Source organism: Pseudophryne corroboree, chromosome 3, assembly GCF_028390025.1.
Source record: "Pseudophryne corroboree isolate aPseCor3 chromosome 3, aPseCor3.hap2, whole genome shotgun sequence".
Taxonomy (NCBI): domain Eukaryota; kingdom Metazoa; phylum Chordata; class Amphibia; order Anura; family Myobatrachidae; genus Pseudophryne; species Pseudophryne corroboree.
Genome location: NC_086446.1, coordinates 60,817,932 through 60,837,314, shown reverse-complemented (window position 1 = coordinate 60,837,314; position 19,383 = coordinate 60,817,932). Strand labels below are relative to the sequence as shown.

At 46.6% G+C, this 19,383-nt stretch overlaps 1 protein-coding gene across 1 annotated transcript in view; it reads right to left on the bottom strand.

Moving 5' to 3' along the window:
* Nucleotides 1-409: 409 nt before the first annotated feature.
* LOC135054726 (NACHT, LRR and PYD domains-containing protein 12-like) overlaps nucleotides 410-19,383 on the bottom strand; it is a 59,979-nt gene continuing 41,005 nt past the window's right edge. Inside the window, exons 6-7 of the mRNA XM_063958022.1 lie at nucleotides 8,819-8,989; nucleotides 410-976 (exon numbers count right to left, since the gene is read on the bottom strand). Of these exons, the coding sequence (XP_063814092.1) occupies nucleotides 826-976; nucleotides 8,819-8,989 (322 nt within the window). The 3' untranslated portion in view covers nucleotides 410-825. The remainder of the gene's footprint in view (nucleotides 977-8,818; nucleotides 8,990-19,383) is intronic.

The window sequence follows — 19,383 nt, the reverse complement described above, 5'->3', positions numbered from 1 at the left end:
ATGTCACATCATTACGCCCCCCAGGGAAGGTCTCTGAGGCAGGAACGTATGATCTATAAGCAGACAGGCATTCATTATTCTGGGAGCTACTCAAAGCTGTATTGAGAATGAAAATGCTGATATTGGGGGTAATTCTGAGTTGATCGCAGCAGGAACTTTGTTAGCAGTTGGCCAAAACCATGTGCAGTGCAGGTGGGGCAGATATAACATGTGCAGAGAAAGTTAGATTTGGGTGGGTTATTTTGTTTCCATGCAGGGTAAATATTGGCTGTTTTATTTTTACACTGCAATTTAGATTGCAGATTGAACACACCACACCCAAATCTAACTCTCTCTGCACATGTTTTATCTGCCCCCCCCTGCATTGCACATGGTTTTGGCCAACTGCTAACAAAGTTCCTGCTGCGATCAACTCAGAATTACCCCCATTGTGAGAACTTTAGACAAACCCAGGATCTCCCAGTGGAATCCCAATGCAGATATGTATAGATGCAGGTAACACAGAAATCACATTGAGGCTGTCTCAGAGCTGCACCAACACTTGTGGATGGATCTTGCACTGCACGTTCATCCATGCTGAGCATACACAACTATGGGTGATACACGCCACGTGAATGCTGGCGTGTCATGGGCATATGGGAAATATTGTGGGCAGTTCAGTAGTGGGTCCATCTCTGAGTACAAGTTGAGACTCACATTTATCTCTGAGGTGCAATGTTTCTGACTTGTGAGCCACTGTGTGAATCCCCATTCATTACAGATATATATGCACTTTTCAATCTAACACAATTTTCTGGATGTAACTCAATCATTTTACACCAGAAGCTACAGAGGCGGAATCACAGGCTCCTCAAGTTTTATTCCAACGTTCTCCAGAGCATTCCCTGTCAGGTCCAGTCTGGTTCGAGAGTTGTTCATAATAATAACAGAGAGTAGATCGTCACAGCAGGAGGAGGTCAGACCACAGCCCTCTAACCTGATAATAGAAGAGGGATCTGTATTATGTCATTTCTTATACTTTATAGCTTCAAACTCAGCATGACTTCATAACCAGACATTTACTATCTTTTTAGCAAGCCCTACATCCTGCACACATGACTGTTCCCAAGTTATTAAGGCACAAATATATGTAGTGAGGCTATTTAACAACAGTTTCAGAGGTGGAACTACTATTGGTGTAGCCGATGCATTGCACCGGGGTGCCTGAGGGGTTCAGTATGATTTCCCGATGGATGGGATGCCGACGGTTACGATACCGCCAGCAGCATCCCATCCATCAAAATCCCGACAGGTCCCTCTAAAGTACCCTAACCCTCCCTCCCCGGCTGCCTAAACCCAACCCTCCACGCTTGATGCCTAACCCTAACCTCACTCTCTATGTGCCTACCCCTAACCCTTTCTCCCTGGTACCTAACCTTCTCAGCCCTGCATTATAACCCTAACCCACCATCTCCTGCCTTTATCTAAGCCCCCCCCCCCCCACCCCCCCTTGCGTGGCAGGATGCCAGCACATTCTAGCACATCCTATGTCAGGATGATCAGGATGTCGGCTGTCGTTATTGTGATGCCAGCATCACATGTGGCGTCTGTATTTAGACGCCGGGATTGCATCCTCCTTTGGGATGCTGGCAACGGTATATCAACCGCTGGGATCCCGTCTGTCGGGAAGCTAACTGCCTCCCACATATGGACTAAAGGGCCCACTGCTGCCAAGACCAACAATTCGTTATCCTCTGGACCCCCCCCCCCCCCCCCCCCAGCAGACTATTTTGAGCAATGTTGTAGGAATGGTCCAGGGCAGAGAGCAAGGTGGATCTCACAGCCTAAGGGACCTACCCCAAACCTTAGGTAGGCAGTGCTGACCTTGTGTGTGCTGGACTGATAGCAGAGTCCTGCCACCTATCAGCGCTGAGGATCCCAGCCACTTACTGCCTCTAATTAAAAGACAGCTGTACATTATTCCTGATTCGCTGCTGCCTGTGAATTAAAGGCAACTCACAAGTGGTGTAAGTCAGAGTCTACCTGACCGAGTGCCAAACTGAGGAAAGCACAAGGGGTAAGTACAGTCAGCAGATAAAGGGGCTAATTCAGACCTGGCCACAATAGGGGTCTGCAGCGCAGTTTGCCAGCATCAGCAAACTACCCACGCGCAGCAGCTGCTTTGCGGCTGCGTGACCGTACACATTATGGCCGCATGCGGGAAGGATGTGGCCGCATGAATGACAGCTGCGGCTGTCCAGAGGGATGGCGACATGGTGTTGGGGGGTGGGGAGGGTCGAATGTGACCATTGTCAGGGCAGCTGCGGCCTTTGTTTTGTTATGTTATGCTGATGTTGTTGTGCTGACGTTATGCTGATATTATGCCCTAAGTTTACATAATGACTTAATATAATGTACCAGAATGTATATAGATATGTTTGATTTTAATGTGGACCTGTGTGGAAAGAGTACCATGTAACCTTGTCTGTATCAGAATTGTATTTGTCCCCCCCTCCCCTCCAATTACCTTCTTATTTTCCCTTCTTATTCTGTTTCCCCCTGCTCCCCTCTCATATGCCATAAAGTCTTTAATAAAATGGCAATCAATTTTGAGCTGTGCATATTTAGGAGGAATATGCATAATTGCCATCCCACCCGCATTCTGCGGGAGACTCCCTGAAGTAGCAGCAATCTCCCAGAAATAGCACCAATCTCCCTGATTACACTATACCCCCATCATGTAGCTGTTACATTCTTGGGGGAAAAAATCTGAGATATATTCGAATGGGATTATGACAGGAACGGGCAGTCAGGGGAGACATGTCATCAATGATTAAAATAATACAAAAAGATACATATGACACATTCTGTGTCATATGTATTTTCCTTATATTATTCTAAACATTTTAGATGATTAAACTAGTTTGGGAGGCACTGATAGCAGTGCCTCCCGGTGACAGTGGGAACGGGGACAAAGCAGGGGGCGGGGCCAAACACTGGGCTGCAAAAGCCCATTTAAAAAAACACTGAAAGCGGCACTTCTACAAGTGCTTCGCTTACAAGGAAAGCACATGTGATTGGACAGCGGATTCAGTGCTGGATCTGCTGGTCCAATCACACAGCGGGACAAGAAAGGGACTCAGAGCTCTCCCTTCCGCCACTGAGCACCGGCACCAGGGGACAGTATCCGCCTCCTCGCCTCTCCCGAAGCTTCACCCACCTGCTGATCCTGCAGGCAGCAGCGCCGACACGAGGTGAGCTACAGGCGCCAGCCACATATACTCAGCCGCAGCGCCGCCATCAAGGGGGGACTACGGGTAGAGAGATGCGGGTTCTGCTGCTGGCTTCTACTGCTAATTCCTGTGCCGTGCGTCCGGCTGGTCCCACTGTGTGATTGTCCCGCTGTCATGGTGATGGAGGAGGAGGAGGGCACAGCGGAGCAGCGTCTGGGAGATCACACTGATCACGCTAACGCTCGGCTCTCCCCTGTCCCCTGGGTCCCGGCTTCTCTTCTCCAACTCATGACTCCACTGACCCGCTTCCTACCACAGTGTAAGCTAGTCGCTCTCTCCCGCGGCGATAGCTAAGGGACAGGGGGAAGTGAGCCTTATGGGGAGAATGACTGCAATGTGCTGCTTCAGGGCTGACTGCACGCTGGGTCCCCTGCAGCTCCTTCCAATGCTTGTCCTCAGGTAGAAGAAAGGTAAGAATAAGTGATATAGGGTGGGATGTACTAAAGTAAAAATGCGGTAAACCCCCCGTTTTCATGGGTTTTACTGCATTCTCATATGTACTAACCCCCGTCCGCGACATTTTCGCGACTGAGGGTATCACCCTATAGAAGCCTATGGGCTTCTTACCGTCACTGAGCCGTGGAGCAGGGGGTCTGTGACTATTGGAGCATCAGAGCAGCGGGGGTTGCGGGGCTGGGTGTCGCCATCAGCAGGATGTGTGGGGCGCGGGGACAGCTGCCGAGTCCTCCCCCTCTCCCCCGGTATCTGTCGGTCTCATGCTTATCTCGTCTGCTGCCCTCGTCTGTGCCGTCTCCTGACCCCGCCGGGCACCCTCTGCTATATTGCTATTAACGCTGTCCAGCTGCAGGGAGGAGGCGCCTGGGATAGCCGGAGACTCCAGGGAGGTGACGGAGATCCCCTGCATACCCCCCTCACAGATATCACGGGGGGCCTCCGTCACCGCATTGCAATGTTAATCGCATATGTCAGTACATATGCGATCAACATCACTGCGGTAGGTGGCTAGGGGTCGGCGATGTATTTTAATACATCTCGCCCATAGGGAGTTTCCACCCAATGTTATTCTTCAGTATTCTTGAGAATAAATTCTGGTGGCGTTTAGCGGTCTCACTATCTCTCCCTATACTAGCTACCTTTTGCTGGCACCCTGCACCGCTGAGAAGTCTCACCGTCTCCTTTCAATAATCTAAAAATACTATAAACATTTACAGGTTGAGTATCCCATATCCAAATATTCCGAAATACGGAATATTCCGAAATACTGACTTTTTTGAGTGAGTGAGATAGTGAAATCTTTGTTTTCTTATGGCTCAATTGTGGTAATTCAGAGTTGATCGCTCGTTAATTTTTTTTCGCAATGGTGCGATTAGTCGCTAATGCGCATGCGCAATGTCCGCAGTGCGACTGCGCCAAGTAAATTTGCTTAGGAGATTGGTATTGTACTCACGGCATTACGAGGTTTTTTCTTCGTTCTGGTGATCGTAGTGTGATTGACAGGAAGTGGGCGTTTCTGGGCGGAAACTGGCCGTTTTATGGGAGTGTTTGAAAAAACGCTGCAGTTTCTAGGAAAACGCGGGAGTGGCTGGAGAAACGGAGGAGTGTCTGGGCGAACGCTGGGTGTGTTTGTGACGTCAAACCAGGAAAGAAACTGACTGAACTGATCGCAGATGCAGAGTAAGTGTGGAGCTACTCAGAAACTGCTAAGAAGTGTCTATTTGCAATTCTGCTAATCTTTCGTTCGCAATTTTGATAAGCTAAGATTCACTCCCAGTAGGCGGCGGCTTAGCGTGTGCAAAGCTGCTAAAAGCAGCTTGCGAGCAAACAACTCGGAATGAGGGCCAATGTACACAAACTTTGTTTAATACACAAAGTTCTTAAAAATATTATATTAAATTACCTTCAGGCTGTGTATATAAGGTGTATATGAAACATAAATGAATTGTGTGAATGTACACACACTTTGTTTAATGCACAAAGTTATTAAAAATATTGGCTAAAATAACCTTCAGGCTGTGTGTATAAGGTGTATATGTAACATAAATGCATTATGTGCTTAGACTTAGGTCCCATCACCATGATATCTTATTATGGTATGCAATTATTCCAAAATACGGAAAAATCCAATATCCAAAATACCTCTGGTCCCAAGCATTTTGGATAAGGGACACTCAACCTGTAAATTAAATGTTTTCATTATTTTTCATTTTGTACAGCACCACACACACTTTACTATACAGAGCAAATAGCTAAATAACCAGGTTGGGCTGATATGCCGGTAGTCAGAATAGCGACTGCGGTATCCTGATTGTTAGAAGTCCAACAGGGGGCGAGTTAGTATGAAAACCCTCACTCCCTTCACGTAGTCTAAACCCAACCCTTCCCCCCGCAGACTAGCCCGGAAGGTGCCTAAACCTAGCCTCCCCTTCCCGCAGCCTAACTCTAATCCTCCCTGGAAGTGCCTAAACCTAACCAATCCCTTCCTGCAGCATAAATCTAACCACACTCCCCACGGCCTAACCCTCACACCACAGACTAAACTGAACCTGACCCTCTTCCCGTGCGGCTTACCTCTTTCGGCAGCCCGGCAATGACTCATTCGGTATCCTAGCTATCGGGATTCTGGTGCCAGGCTTGTGATCTTAGTCGGGATGCTGGTGCTGGCATTCCGAGCAGTGTCAGGATTCTGGACACCCATAAGGGGCAATAGTCCCTGTTGGTCCTGAGCACCGGTCACATAACTACATACCAGTTATAAGGCACAATGATCCCTATGGCTACATGCATGTTAATTAAGGTTTCTCATGGTCACTTACAGTATATGGATCCTCTTGTAAAACACAATACACAAACAAAGGCTGAAAAGTATCAGTGTCTTTTCATCAACAAGTAGATCTTACTAACGTTGGGGCTCATTTACATTTGGATATAAGTCATTAAGATGACTTACATCCGTAGCAGTACACGTCAGTGCTGATAGGTATTTTGTACAAACCGGTATCTAGTTTCGTACCCTTGTATAAAGATTTGTGAATGAATACGAGATCGCATATCTTATGTAACCATACATATCCTATCAGCTTTAATGATAAGTGTGTGTGTGTGTGTGTGTGTGTGTGTGTGTGTGTGTGTGTGTGTGTGTGTGTGTGTGTGTGTGCAAAGATTCATGTATATAAGATTAAAGACAAATAATCATAGTTAATATAGTTAATGAGTAATTCAGTTTGAATATAATTAATAACTAATGGTTGAATAGAAAAAACATATATTGTGAGTAGAGATGAGCGGGTTCGGTTCATCGAGATACGAACCCCCCGAACTTCACCTATTTTACACGGTTCCGAGGCAGCCTTGGATCTACCCGCCTTGCTCGGTTAACCCGAACGTCATCATCCTGCTTTCGGATTCTCGCGAGATTCGGATTCTTTAAAAAGAGCTTCGCGTCGCCACCATATTCGCTCGTGCATTGGAGATTGAACGGAGAGGACATGGCTGCGTTCTCTCCCTGAAAAGCTCCGTATCTGTGCTCAGTGTGCTGCAAATATCTGTGCTCAGTGTGCTGCATTGTGGGGACCACCAGTATATAATTATAGTAGTACAGTACCAGTACAGTAGGCCATTGCTGTATCTTGCAGCTCTGTGTCAAGTATACTATCCATATCTGTGCTGCATTATTGTGAGCAGTATATAGTAGGACAGTGCAGCATTTTGGTGACCAACAGTATATATATAGTACAGTACAGTAGGCCATTACTGTATCTTGCAGCTCTGTGTAAAGTATACTATCCATATCTTTGCTGCATTGTTGTGAGCAGTATATAGTAGGACAGTGCAGCATTTTTGTGACCACCAGTATATAGTAGTACAGTACAGTAGGCCATTGCTGTATCTTGCAGCTAGCTCGCTGTCACTTCAAGTATCCATATCTGTGCTGCATTGTTGTGAGCAGTATATAGTAGGACAGTGCAGCATTTTGGTGACTACCAGTATATAGTAGTACAGTACAGTAGGCCATTGCTGTATCTTGCTGCTCTGTGTCACTTCTAGTATCCTCATCAGTGCTCAGTGTCAGTTCTCCGTAGTATCATCAGTGCTCAGTAAAATCAGTGATCAGTAAAATCAGTGATCAGTAAAATCAGTGATCAGTAAAATCAGTGCTCAGTATAATCAGTTCTCAGTAAAATCAGTGATCAGTAAATCAGTGATCAGTATAATCAGTTCTCAGTAAAATCAGTGATCAGTAAATCAGTGATCAGTATAATCAGTGATCAGTATAATCAGTGATCAGTATAATCAGTGATCAGTATAATCAGTGCGCTGTTAGACGTACACCCATTTTCCGCCATTAGTGCATTTGGATTTAGACAATTGATGAAGTTATTGTGTCCCTGGTACCAAATCCCATCTCGATTCCACTTCACTAGGCAGGCGATAGCGAGATTTTACCAATTAATATCAGTGATTTATAATTATTAATTAATTACAGTGATCTTGCCAAATAATTCCATTGATTTTGTCATTTTCTTCCAGGTATTTGGACCAATAATACCATTGATTAGAACGAATAACTCCAATGATTTTGTCATTTCTTCCAGTGATTTGGACCAATAATACCATTGAATAGAACAAATCATTGCTGTTATATTAAGGTGTTTGTATCGCTTAGCTTGCCATCCAGCGACCACAGTGCACCTCTTTTTCTATTTTCTTTGCATTATGTGCTGATTGGGGACTGTTTTTTTAAGTGCCATCCTGTCTGACACTTCCGTATATGTCCAGTGGTACTGCCATTTGATATAATTCCCCACATTACTGCCATTTAATTCCAGTGATTTTGTCATTTTCTTTCAGTGATTTGGACCAATAATACCATTGATTAGAACAAATAATTCCTGTGATTTTGTCATTTTCTTCCAGTGATTTGGACCAATAATACCATTGATTAGAACAAATCATTCCTGTGATCTTGTCATTTTCTTCCAGTGATTTGGACCAATAATACCATTGATTAGAATGAATCATTCCTGTGATATTGAGGTGTTTGTGTTGCTTAGATTAGCCATCCAGCGACCACAGTGCACCTCGTTTTCTCTTTTCTTTGCATCATGTGCTGTTTGGGGACTATTTTTGTCATCCTGTCTGACACTGCAGTGCCACTCCTAGATGGGCCAGGTGTTTGTGCCGCCCACTTGGGTCGCTTAGCTTAGTCATTCAGCGACCTCGGTGCAAATTTTAGGACTAAAAATAATATTGTGAGGTGTGAGATTTTCAGAAAAGACTGCAAATGAGTGGAAATTATGGTTATCGAGGTTAATAATACTATGGGATCAAAATTACCCCCAAATTCTATGATTTAAGCGGTTTTTGAGGGTTTTTAAAAAAAAAAAACACCCGAATCCAAAACACACCTGAATCTGACAAAAAAATTTCAGGAAGGTTTTGCCAAAATGCGTCCGAATCCAAAACACGGCCAAGGAACCGAATCCAAAAACAAAACACAAAACCCGAAAAATTTCCGGTGCACATCTCTAATTATGAGTTACTATGTCCAAAGCAGATACAGCTACAGTCACACAGACAAATCTTACCTAAGATGCTCTAGGCTACAGGCCGGGTGTCTCAGTCCCTCACACAGAAGTTTTATTCCAGAGTCCCCCAGAGAATTATATGACAGGTCCAGTCTGGTCAGAGAGTGGTTTGTAGTAAGAACAGAGCGGAGATCATCACAGCAGGAGGAGGTCAGATCACAGCTCCATAACCTGATGAGAGATGAGGGATCTGGATTAAGTTAGCAATTGGGCAAAACCATGTTGCACTGCAGATGGGGCAGATTTAACATGTGCAGAGAGAGTTAGATTTGGGTGGGTTATGTTGTTTCTGTGTAGGGTAAATACTGGCTGCTTTATTTTTATACTGCAATTTAGATTTACGTTTGGACACACCCCACCCAAATCTAAAGGCCCATACACACTGGGTGATTTTGAGCTGAAAGCAGCTCACTTTTGGTGTGTTGAGCTGCTTTCAGCTCAAAGCCGCCCAGTGTGTATGGACAAGCGATGAGCACTGATGTGCGCTCCTGCTTCATCGCTGGCGGCCACCGTTCATCTACTGGTATTACCTGTAGATGAACGGCGGGGTGAGCGGCTTTCCATAGCGTTCTGCTATGGAAATCCGCTTACCCTCGCTGACACGAAAAGTGGGGCTGACACACCAAATGTGGGATGGTTTAGGGATATGCATACTGCTGTTGCAGCCCGAAAAAAATAAGAATTTACTCACCGGTAATTCTATTTCTCGTAGTCCGTAGTGGATGCTGGGGACTCCGTAAGGACCATGGGGAATAGACGGGCTCCGCAGGACACTGGGCACTCTAAAAGAAAGATTAGGTACTATCTGGTGTGCACTGGCTCCTCCCTCTATGCCCCTCCTCCAGACCTCAGTTAGGGAAACTGTGCCCGGAAGAGCTGACACTACAAGGAAAGGATTTGGAATCCAGGGTAAGACTCATACCAGCCACACCAATCACACCGTACAACTTGTGATAACCATACCCAGTTAACAGTATGAACAACAACTGAGCCTCAGTCAACAGATGGCTCATAACAATAACCCTTTAGTAAGCAATAACTATATACATGTATTGCAGAAGAAGTCCGCACTTGGGACGGGTGCACAGCATCCACTACGGACTACGAGATATAGAATTACCGGTGAGTAAATTCTTGTTTTCTCAGACGTCCTAGTGGATGCTGGGGACTCCGTAAGGACTATGGGGATTATACCAAAGCTCCCAAACGGGCGGGAGAGTGCGGATGACTCTCCTGCACCGAATGAGCAAACTCAAGGTCCTCCTCAGCCAGGGTATCAAACTTGTAGAACTTAGCAAATGCGTTTGAACCTGACCAAGTAGCAGCTTGGCAAAGCTGTAAAGCCGAGACCCCTCGGGCAGCCGCCCAAGAAGAGCCCACCTTCCTTGTGGAATGAGCTTTTACTGATTTTGGATGCGGTAATCCAGCCGCAGAATGAGCCAGCTGAATCGTGCCACAGATCCAGCGAGCAATAGTCTGCTTCGAAGCAGGAGCGCCAACTTTGTTGGCTGCATACAGAATAAACAGCGAGTCAGACTTTCTGACTCCCGCCGTTCTGGAAACATAAATTTCCAAAGCCCGGACTACGTCCAGCAACTTGCAATCCTCCAAGTCCCTAGTAGCCGCAGGCACCACAATAGGTTGGTTCAAATGAAACGATGATACCACCTTAGGGAGAAATTGGGTACGAGTCCTCAATTCTGCCCTGTCCATATGGAAGATCAGATAGGGGCTTTTACATGGCAAAGCCGCCAATTCTGACACACGCCTAGCCGAAGCTAAGGCCAATAGCATGACCACTTTCCACGTGAGATATTTTAGCTCCACAGTCTTAAGTGGCTCAAACCAGTGGGATTTCAGGAAATCCAACACAAAGTTAAGATCCCAGGGTTCCACTGGTGGCACAAAAGGAGGCTGAATATGCAGCACTCCCTTTACAAACGTCTGAACCTCAGGCAGTGAAGCCAGTTCTTTTTGAAAGAAAATGGATAGGGCCGAGATATGAACCTTTATGGACCCTAATTTGAGGCCCATAATCACACCTGACTGTAGGAAATGCAGAAAACGACCCAACTGGAATTCCTCTGTAGGGGCCTTTCTGGCCTCACACCAAGCAACATATTTCCGCCATATGCGGTGATAATGCTTTGCTGTCACATCCTTCCTAGCTCTTATCAGCGTAGGAATTACTTCATCCGGTATACCCTTTTCCGCTAGTATCCGGCGTTCAACCGCCATGCCGTCAAACGCAGCCGCGGTAAGTCTTGGAACAGACAGGGCCCCTGCTGCAACAGGTCCTGTCTGAGAGGCAGAGGCCATGGGTTCTCTGCGATCATCTCTTGAAGTTCTGGGTACCAAGTCCTTCTTGGCCAATCCAGAACAATGAGTATCGTTCTCACTCCTCTTTTTCTTACTATTCTCAGTACCTTGTGTATGAGAGGAAGAGGAGGAAACACATATACCGACTGGAACACCCACGGAGTTACCAGTGCATCCATAGCTATCGCCTGAGGGTCCCTTGACCTGGCGCAATATCTTTGTAACTTTTTGTTTAGGCGGGAGGCCATCATGTCCACCTGTGGCCGTTCCCACCGATTTGCAATCTGCTCGAAGACTTCTTGATGAAGTCCCCACTCTCCCGGGTGGAGGTCGTGCCTGCTGAGGAAGCCTGCTTCCCAGTTGTCCACTCCTGGAATGAACACTGCTGACAGTGCTTGTACGTGATTCTCCGCCCAACGAAGATTCCTTGTGGCTTCCGCCATCGCCACCCTGCTTCTTGTGCCGCCTTGTCGGTTTACATGGGCGACTGCTGTGATGTTGTCTGACTGAATCAGCACTGGTTGGTCTCGAAGCAGGGGCTCCGCTTGACTCAGGGCGTTGTATATGGCCCTTAGTTCCAGTATGTTTATGTGCAGACGAGTCTCCTGACTTGACCACAGCCCCTGGAAGTTTCTTCCCTGAGTGACTGCCCCCCATCCGCGGAGGCTTGCATCCGTGGTCACCAGGACCCAGTCCTGTATGCCGAACCTGCGGACCTCGAGAAGATGAGCACTCTGCAGCCACCACAGAAGAGACACCCCGGCCCTCGGGGACAGGGAGATCAGCCAATGCATCTGAAGATGCGATCCGGACCACTTGTCCACAGATCCCCCTGAAAGATCCTGGCATGGAACCTGCCGAAAGGAATGGCTTCGTATGACGCTACCATCTTTCCCAGGACTCGCGTGCAGTGATGCACCGACACCTGCTTTGGTTTCAGGAGATCCCTGACCAGGGTCACTAACTCATGAGCCTTCTCCTCCGGCAGAAATACCTTCTTCTGTTCTGTGTCCAGAATCATGCCCAGGAAGGGCAGACGCGTTGTAGGAATCAGCTGCGACTTTGGAATATTCAGAATCCAGCCGTGCAGTAGCAACACTTCCTGAGAGTGTGCTACGCTGATCAACAACTGCTCTCTGGACCTCGCCTTTATGAGGAGATCGTCCAATTACGGGATAACTGTAACTCCTTGCTTCCGGAGAAGTACCATCATCTCCGCCATTACCTTGGTAAAGACTCTCGGTGCCGTGGATAGACCAAACGGCAACGTCTGGAATTGGTAATGACAGTCCTGTACCACAAACTGGAGGTACTCCTGGTGAGGCGGATAAATGGGGACATGCAAGTATGCATCCTTGATGTCCAGAGATACCATAAAATCCCCCTCTTCCAGGCTGGCAATGACCACTCTGAGAGATTCCATTTTGAACTTGAACTTTTTCATGTAAATGTTCAAGGATTTTAAATTTAGAATGGGTCTTACCGAACCGTCTGGTTTTGGTACCACAAACAGTGTGGAATAGTAACCCCTTCCCTGCTGAAGGGGGGGTACCATTATTAGCACCTGCTGGAGGAACAGCTTGTGAATAGCCGTCAGGACTATCTCCCTCTCCGTGGGAGAAGCTGGCAAGGCGGATTTTAGGTAACGGTGAGGGGGCGTCACTTCAAATTCCAGCTTGTATCCCTGAGATACAATTTGTATAGCCCAAGGATCCACTTGTGAGCGAACCTACTGGTTGCAGAAATTTCGGAGACGCGCCCCCACCGCTCCTGGCTCCGCCTGTGGAGCCCCAGCGTCATGCGGTGGACTTAGTGGAAGCAGGGGAGGACTTTTGTTCCTGAGAACTGTCTGCATGGTGCAGCTTTTTTTCTCTACCCCTGCCTCTGACAAGAAAGGAAGCACCTCTGACTCTCTTGCTTTTTTGAGAACGAAAGGACTGCATTTGGTAATACGGTGCTTTCTTAGGCTGTGAGGAAACCTGCAGCAAGAAAGTCGACTTTCCAGCTGTCGCTGTGGATACGAGGTCCGAGAGACCGTCCCCAAACAATTCCTCACCCTTATAAGGTAAAACCTCCATGTGTTTTTTAGAGTCGGCATCCCCTGTCCATTGCCGAGTCTAATAAGACCCTCCTGGCAGAAATGGACATTGCATTTATTCGAGAGCCCAGCAAGCAAATGTCCCTCTGGGCATCCCGCATATATAAGACAACGTCTTTAATATGGCCAAGTGTTAGCAATACGGTATCCCTGTCCAGGGTATCTAACCCCTCTGACAGAGTATCTGTCCATGCAGCAACAGCACTGCACATCCAAGCTGAAGCAATAGCCGGTCTCAGTAGAGTACCAGAGTGTGAATACACTGACTTCAAGATACCTTCCTGCTTCCTATCCGCAGGTTCCTTTAGGGCGGCCGTATCCTGAGACGGCAGGGTTACTCTTTTAGATAAGCGCGTCAGGGCCTTGTCAACCCTAGGGGAGGATTCCCAGCGTAACCTATCCGTTGGCGGGAAAGGGTACGCCATTAGTATTCTCTTGGGAATCACCACTTTCTTATCAGGGGAAGACCACGCTTCTTCACATAACTCATTTAATTTATGTGACGTGGGAAAAGTCACTGCCTGCTTTTTCTCCCCAAACATATTTACCCTCTTGTCAGGGACAGGGTCAGCCTCTGAAATGTGTAATATATTTTTCATTGCAATAATCATGTATCGGATGGACTTAGTCATTTTGGGCTGTAATAGTGCCTCATCATCGTCGACGTTGGAGTCGGACTCCGTGTCGACATATGTGTCAACCAACTGAGATAGTGGGCGTTTTTGAGACGCTGACGGCCTCTGAGGCGCCTGGGCAGGCCCGGGTTGATTGCCCGGCTGTCCCCCGGCAGCAACATCCTCAAATCTCTTGTGTAATGAGTTTACATTGTCATTTAATACCTTCCACATATCCATCCAATCAGGTGTCGTCTCCGACGGTGGCGACACCACATTTATCTGCACTTGCTCCGCCTCCACGTAACCCTCCTCATCAAACATGTCAACACAGCCGTACTGACACACAGCACACACACAGGAAATGCTCTGACTGAGGACAGGACCCCACAAGGTCTATGGGGAGACAGAGAGAGTATGTCAGCACACACCACAGCGCTATATAACACAGGGATACACACTACCAGAAGTGAATTTTTCCCAATAGCTGCTGTATAAATACACCTTTTGCCTAAATTTATGTGCCCCCCCTCTCTTTTTACCCTCTTAGTGCCAGGAGACTGCAGGGAAAAGCCTGGGGAGCGTCCTTCCAGCGGAGCTGTGAAGAGAAATGGCGCTGGTGTGCTGAGGAAGATGGCCCCGCCCCCTCAGCGGCGGGCTTCTGTCCCGCTGTTTCTGATTAAAAAATGGCTGTATTAAGTGTCTTTTTTATGCCAAAGGTATTCTTATTGCTGCCCAGGGCGCCCCCCAGCGCCCTGCATCCTACAGTGACCGGAGTGTGTGGTGTGCAGTGGGAGCAATGGCGCACAGCTGCGGTGCTGTGCGCTACCTTAATGAAGACAGGAGTCTTCAGCCGCCAATTTCATCACCAACTTCTGATCTTCTGGCTCTGCGAGGGGGACGGCGGCGCAGCTCCGGGAACGGACGACCGAGGACCTCTGCTTGTGTTCGAACCCTCTGGAGCTAATGGTGTCCAGTAGCCTAAGAAGCGCAACCTAGCTGTGAACAGGTAGATTTGCTTCTCTCCCCTCGGTCCCACATAGCAGTGAGTCTGTTGCCAGCAGATCTCACTGAAAATAAAAAACCAAACAATTACTTTCTTTACTAGCAGGCTCAGGAGATCCCACTAGGTCTGGAGGTCTGGAGGAGGGGCATAGAGGGAGGAGCCAGTGCACACCAGATAGTACCTAATCTTTCTTTTAGAGTGCCCAGCCTCCTGCGGAGCCTGTCTATTCCCCATGGTCCTTACGGAGTCCCCAGCATCCACTAGGACGTCAGAGAAAGTCCTGTTACCATGAAAGGGAGCAGGTTAGGAGTATGGATGTGACATCCCCCTCGCCAAACTACACCCCCCCCCACCCCCCCACCCCCATGTGGTTATTGTCCTAGTGCACCGGGATTCTGGCTTTCATCATTGTTGGCTGTCGGGATTTCAGTGTCGGTATCCTGAATGTCGGGATCCGGACATCAGGTAAATTAACCGCATCTCACAGCAGTATTTGTGGTGTTTCCAAGGGATATATTTACGGAGATGGGAGTTCTATTTAAGATGGGATTTTGCCCATAGCAACCAATCAGATTCTACTTCTCATTTATCTAGCACCTTCTAGAAGATAATACCTGTAATCTGATTGGTTGCTATGAGCAACATCCTATCTTGAATAGAACTCCCATCTTAGCAAACTTACCCCTATGTGTTTGGTTGTACAATTGCATTAGAGGTTCTTTTTATACAAAATAAATACAAAGATAAGAGCATAACCCATCTGTCCTACCTGTCTGTGTCTTCGAGTCCAAACATTTTATGAGAGTGGAAATGCCCAGAATTTATAATATAACTAGTAATAATAGGCTAGTAATGCATGCAAACCACTTGTTCTTAAGGAAAAAATAATATTAAAACAAAGCAATGGTTGTAACATGATAATGAATAGTATAACAGTTTATTTATTTATTAACAGTTTCTTATATAGCGCAGCAAATTCCGTTGCGCTTTACAATTTGAAATAACAATAACAAACTGGGTGATAACAGTGATAGAGGTAGGAAGGCCCTGCTCGCAAGCTTACAATCTATAGGGAAATAGCACCTTTCCTTGTGTACATATGCCTATCTATTGCATAGAATGCGGAGACATGTGAGGATATGTGTGAACTGTACAGAGTGGATGCAATTTGATAGGAAGGTTTATGAAAGTTATGTGGGCGGTTCTGGAATTTGATACGCTTGCCTAAAGAGGTGAGTTTTCAGGGAACGCTTGAAGGTTTGGAGACTATAGGAGAGTCTTATTGTGTGTGGTAGGGCATTCCACAGAGTGGGTGCAGCCCGATGAAATTCCTGCAGTCGTGAGTGAGAGCGAGTAATGAGTGTGGATGAGAGAAGCAGGTCTTGTGAAGAGCGAAGAGGTCGGGTTGGGAGATATTTTGTGATAAGCGAAGTGATGTACGTTGGTGTAGTTTGGTTAAGGCCTTGTGTGTGAGTAAAAGTATTTTATATTGAATGCGGTAGAGTACAGGTAACCAATGGAGGGACTGACAGAGTGGATCTGCAGACAATGAACGTCTAGCGAGGAAGATAAGCCTCACCGCTGCATTCAGAATGGATTTTAGTGAGAGTCTCGTTTTGGGAAGACCAGTTAGGAGACTATTGCAATAATCAATGCGGGAGATAATGAGAGCGTGGATTAGATTTTTAGCAGTGTCTTGTGTAAGGTATGGTTGTATTTTGGATATGTTTTTTAGATGCACGTAACATGATCTTGAGACAGATTGAATGTGGGGAACAAAGGACAGATCAGAGTCAAGGATGACAACTAGGCAGCGAGCTTGTGGGGTAGGGTAGATAGTCAAGTTTTCAACAGTGAAAGAGATATCAGGTTGGTACCTACTATTGGCCTGTGGAAATATAATTAACTCTGTCTTTGAAATATTCAGTTTGAGGTGACGAGATGTCATCCAGGACGAAATGGCAGAAAGGCATTCAGTGACACAGTCCAGTACAGATAGGGACAAGTCAGGGGAGGATAGGTAGATTTGAGTATCATCTGCGTACAGATGATACTGAAAACCAAAAGAGCTGATTCGTTTACCAAGAGATGAGGTATATATAGAGAAAAGCAGAGGACCCGAGACTGAGCCTTGCCATACTCCAACTGAAAGAGGTAGCAAAGAGGAGGTAGATTCAGAGAAGCGAACACTGAAGGAGCAATTAGATAGGTAGGATAGGAACCAAGAAAGGGCTGTGTCTTTAAGACCTAGGGATTGTAGAGTCTGTATGAGAAGAGAGTGGTCTACAGTGTCAAATGCAGTAGATAGATCTAGAAGAATAAGTAGTGAGTAGTGGCCTTTAGACTTCGTAGTGACCAAATCATTAACCACATTAGTCAGTGCTGTCTCAGTGGAATGTTGGGAACGGAAGCCTGACTGAAGTGGGTCCAACAAAGTGTATGAGTTAAGAAAGTGTGTGAGTCGAGTGTAGGCAAGTCTTTCAAGTAGCTTAGAGAGACAAGGGAGCCGAGAGATAGGGCGGTAGTTTGAGAGAGCATTAGGGTCAGAATTTTGTTTTTTTAAAATGGGAGTAATCACTGCATGCTTGAAGAGTGAAGGAAAAATACCAGTAGAGAGAGAGAGATTACAGATGTTAGCTAAGGTAGGGATGAGCACCAGAGACAGAGCTTTACTTATTTGTGAGGGTAAAGGATCAAGAGGAGAGGTAGTAGAGAAGTAGGATGAGAAGAGTGATGATACTTCATCTTCATTTGTGGGATCAAATGAAGAAAGAGTGCCAGAGGGTTCAGGTAAGGAACGGAGCAGGTCATTGGCTGCCGAAGAGCATACCATTTCATCTTGGATCTTATCAATCTTCTCCTTGAAGTAGGAAGCAAGATCCTGTGCCTTGATAGTGGCAGGTGGGGTAGGTGCGGGAGGATTCAGAAGTGATTTAAATGTATTAAAGAGTTGTTTGGGGTTAGAGGCTTGAGCAGAGATAAGAGTTTGGAAATATGTTTGTTTGGCAGTGTCCAGGGCATTTTTATAAGAAAGGTAGACAGTCTTATATGTGAGGACGTCACTTGAAATACGAGATTTACGCCAATGACGTTCAAGTTTTCGTGTGAGTTTTTGTAATTGTCTTGTTAATTTGGAGTGCCATGGTTGACATCTAGGCCTACGTGGAGTGTGATGGGTAGCTGGAGCCACTTCATCAAGGGCTAGTTCTAGAGTCTCATTAAGGTGTGATACAGCCATCTCAGGAGAAGTGAATGCAGAAATAGGTGAAAACAGTTGTTGGAGTGAAGTGGAAAGTTCTTGAAAATTAATTGTGTTAATATTTCTGCAGGTTTGAGGAAGATTGGAGGACTTCAGCAACACAGGGTTTGAATTAACAGAGGAGAGCATGCAGGTGATAAGGTTGTGATCTGAGAGGGGGAAAGGAGTGTTAGTGAGTTCAGAGATGGAGCATAGTCTGGTGAATACTAGATCAAAGGGAAAGGGGCCCTAATTTGCACACCTTAATTAGGTAGTGAGGTGCTACTCTGCTTGAGACTTAGTAAAGGGTACACAGAGGAAAAGTAGCAGGTGCACAATCTCACACTAGCTCTACCTGTAGTAACCAGAGGCATTTAGCATATTCCTGGCCAGGGCTATGAGCTTACCCACCGCATCAAGGTAGCCTCTCATTGGGTAAGTCCCTAACACTAACTATGGGGGTTCAGGTCCGGGGGGCAGGACACCCCAGAGCCACCCAGCCAGACAACCTCAGGGCATCGCAGGAGTGATAAAATTATAGGGTTAAAGTGATAGGAGCAGCTGTTGCTGCATGTGTGAATAATGTGAGCAGTAAAAGGAAATTATGTGAAGGTGTTACATATATATAAAACAAACTAAGTGCCATGGAGTGATGAAATAATGTTAAATTGCGATGCCCCAGGGATACCCAGCTACGGCAGGCATAGGGAGCCCCGCACCCCAGAGAATTCCCCCCATTATGGACTGCCATATTAAACAAAATGTAGGAGTCTTACCACAGTGTGCTCATTCCAAATGTAAAGGCTGGAGTGTTATACTATTTAAAATCAGAGGGGTGGGTGGGGCAGGGTGCTAAATTAGGATGAAGGCGTCTCCTACCTTCAAAAATGTATGAATACATCGGTAACAGACGGAAAGGGGCCCTAATTTGCACACCTTAATTAGGTAGTGAGGTGCTACTCTGCTTGAGACTTAGTAAAGGGAGAGGCTACCTTGATGCGGTGGGTAAGCTCATAGCCCTGGCCAGGAATATGCTAAATGCCTCTGGTTACTACAGGTAGAGCTAGTGTGAGATTGTGCACCTGCTACTTTTCCTCTGTGTACCGAATACTAGATCAAGGCAGTGGCCTGCCTGATGAGTAGAGGAGTCAGTCCATTGGGAGAGGCCAAGAGAGGAGGTTAGAGAGAGTAGTTTGGAGGCGTGCACAGCAGATTTTGGACAATCAATAGCAATATTGAAATCACCCATGATCATGGTGGAGATGTCAGAGGATAGGAAGTGAGGAAGCC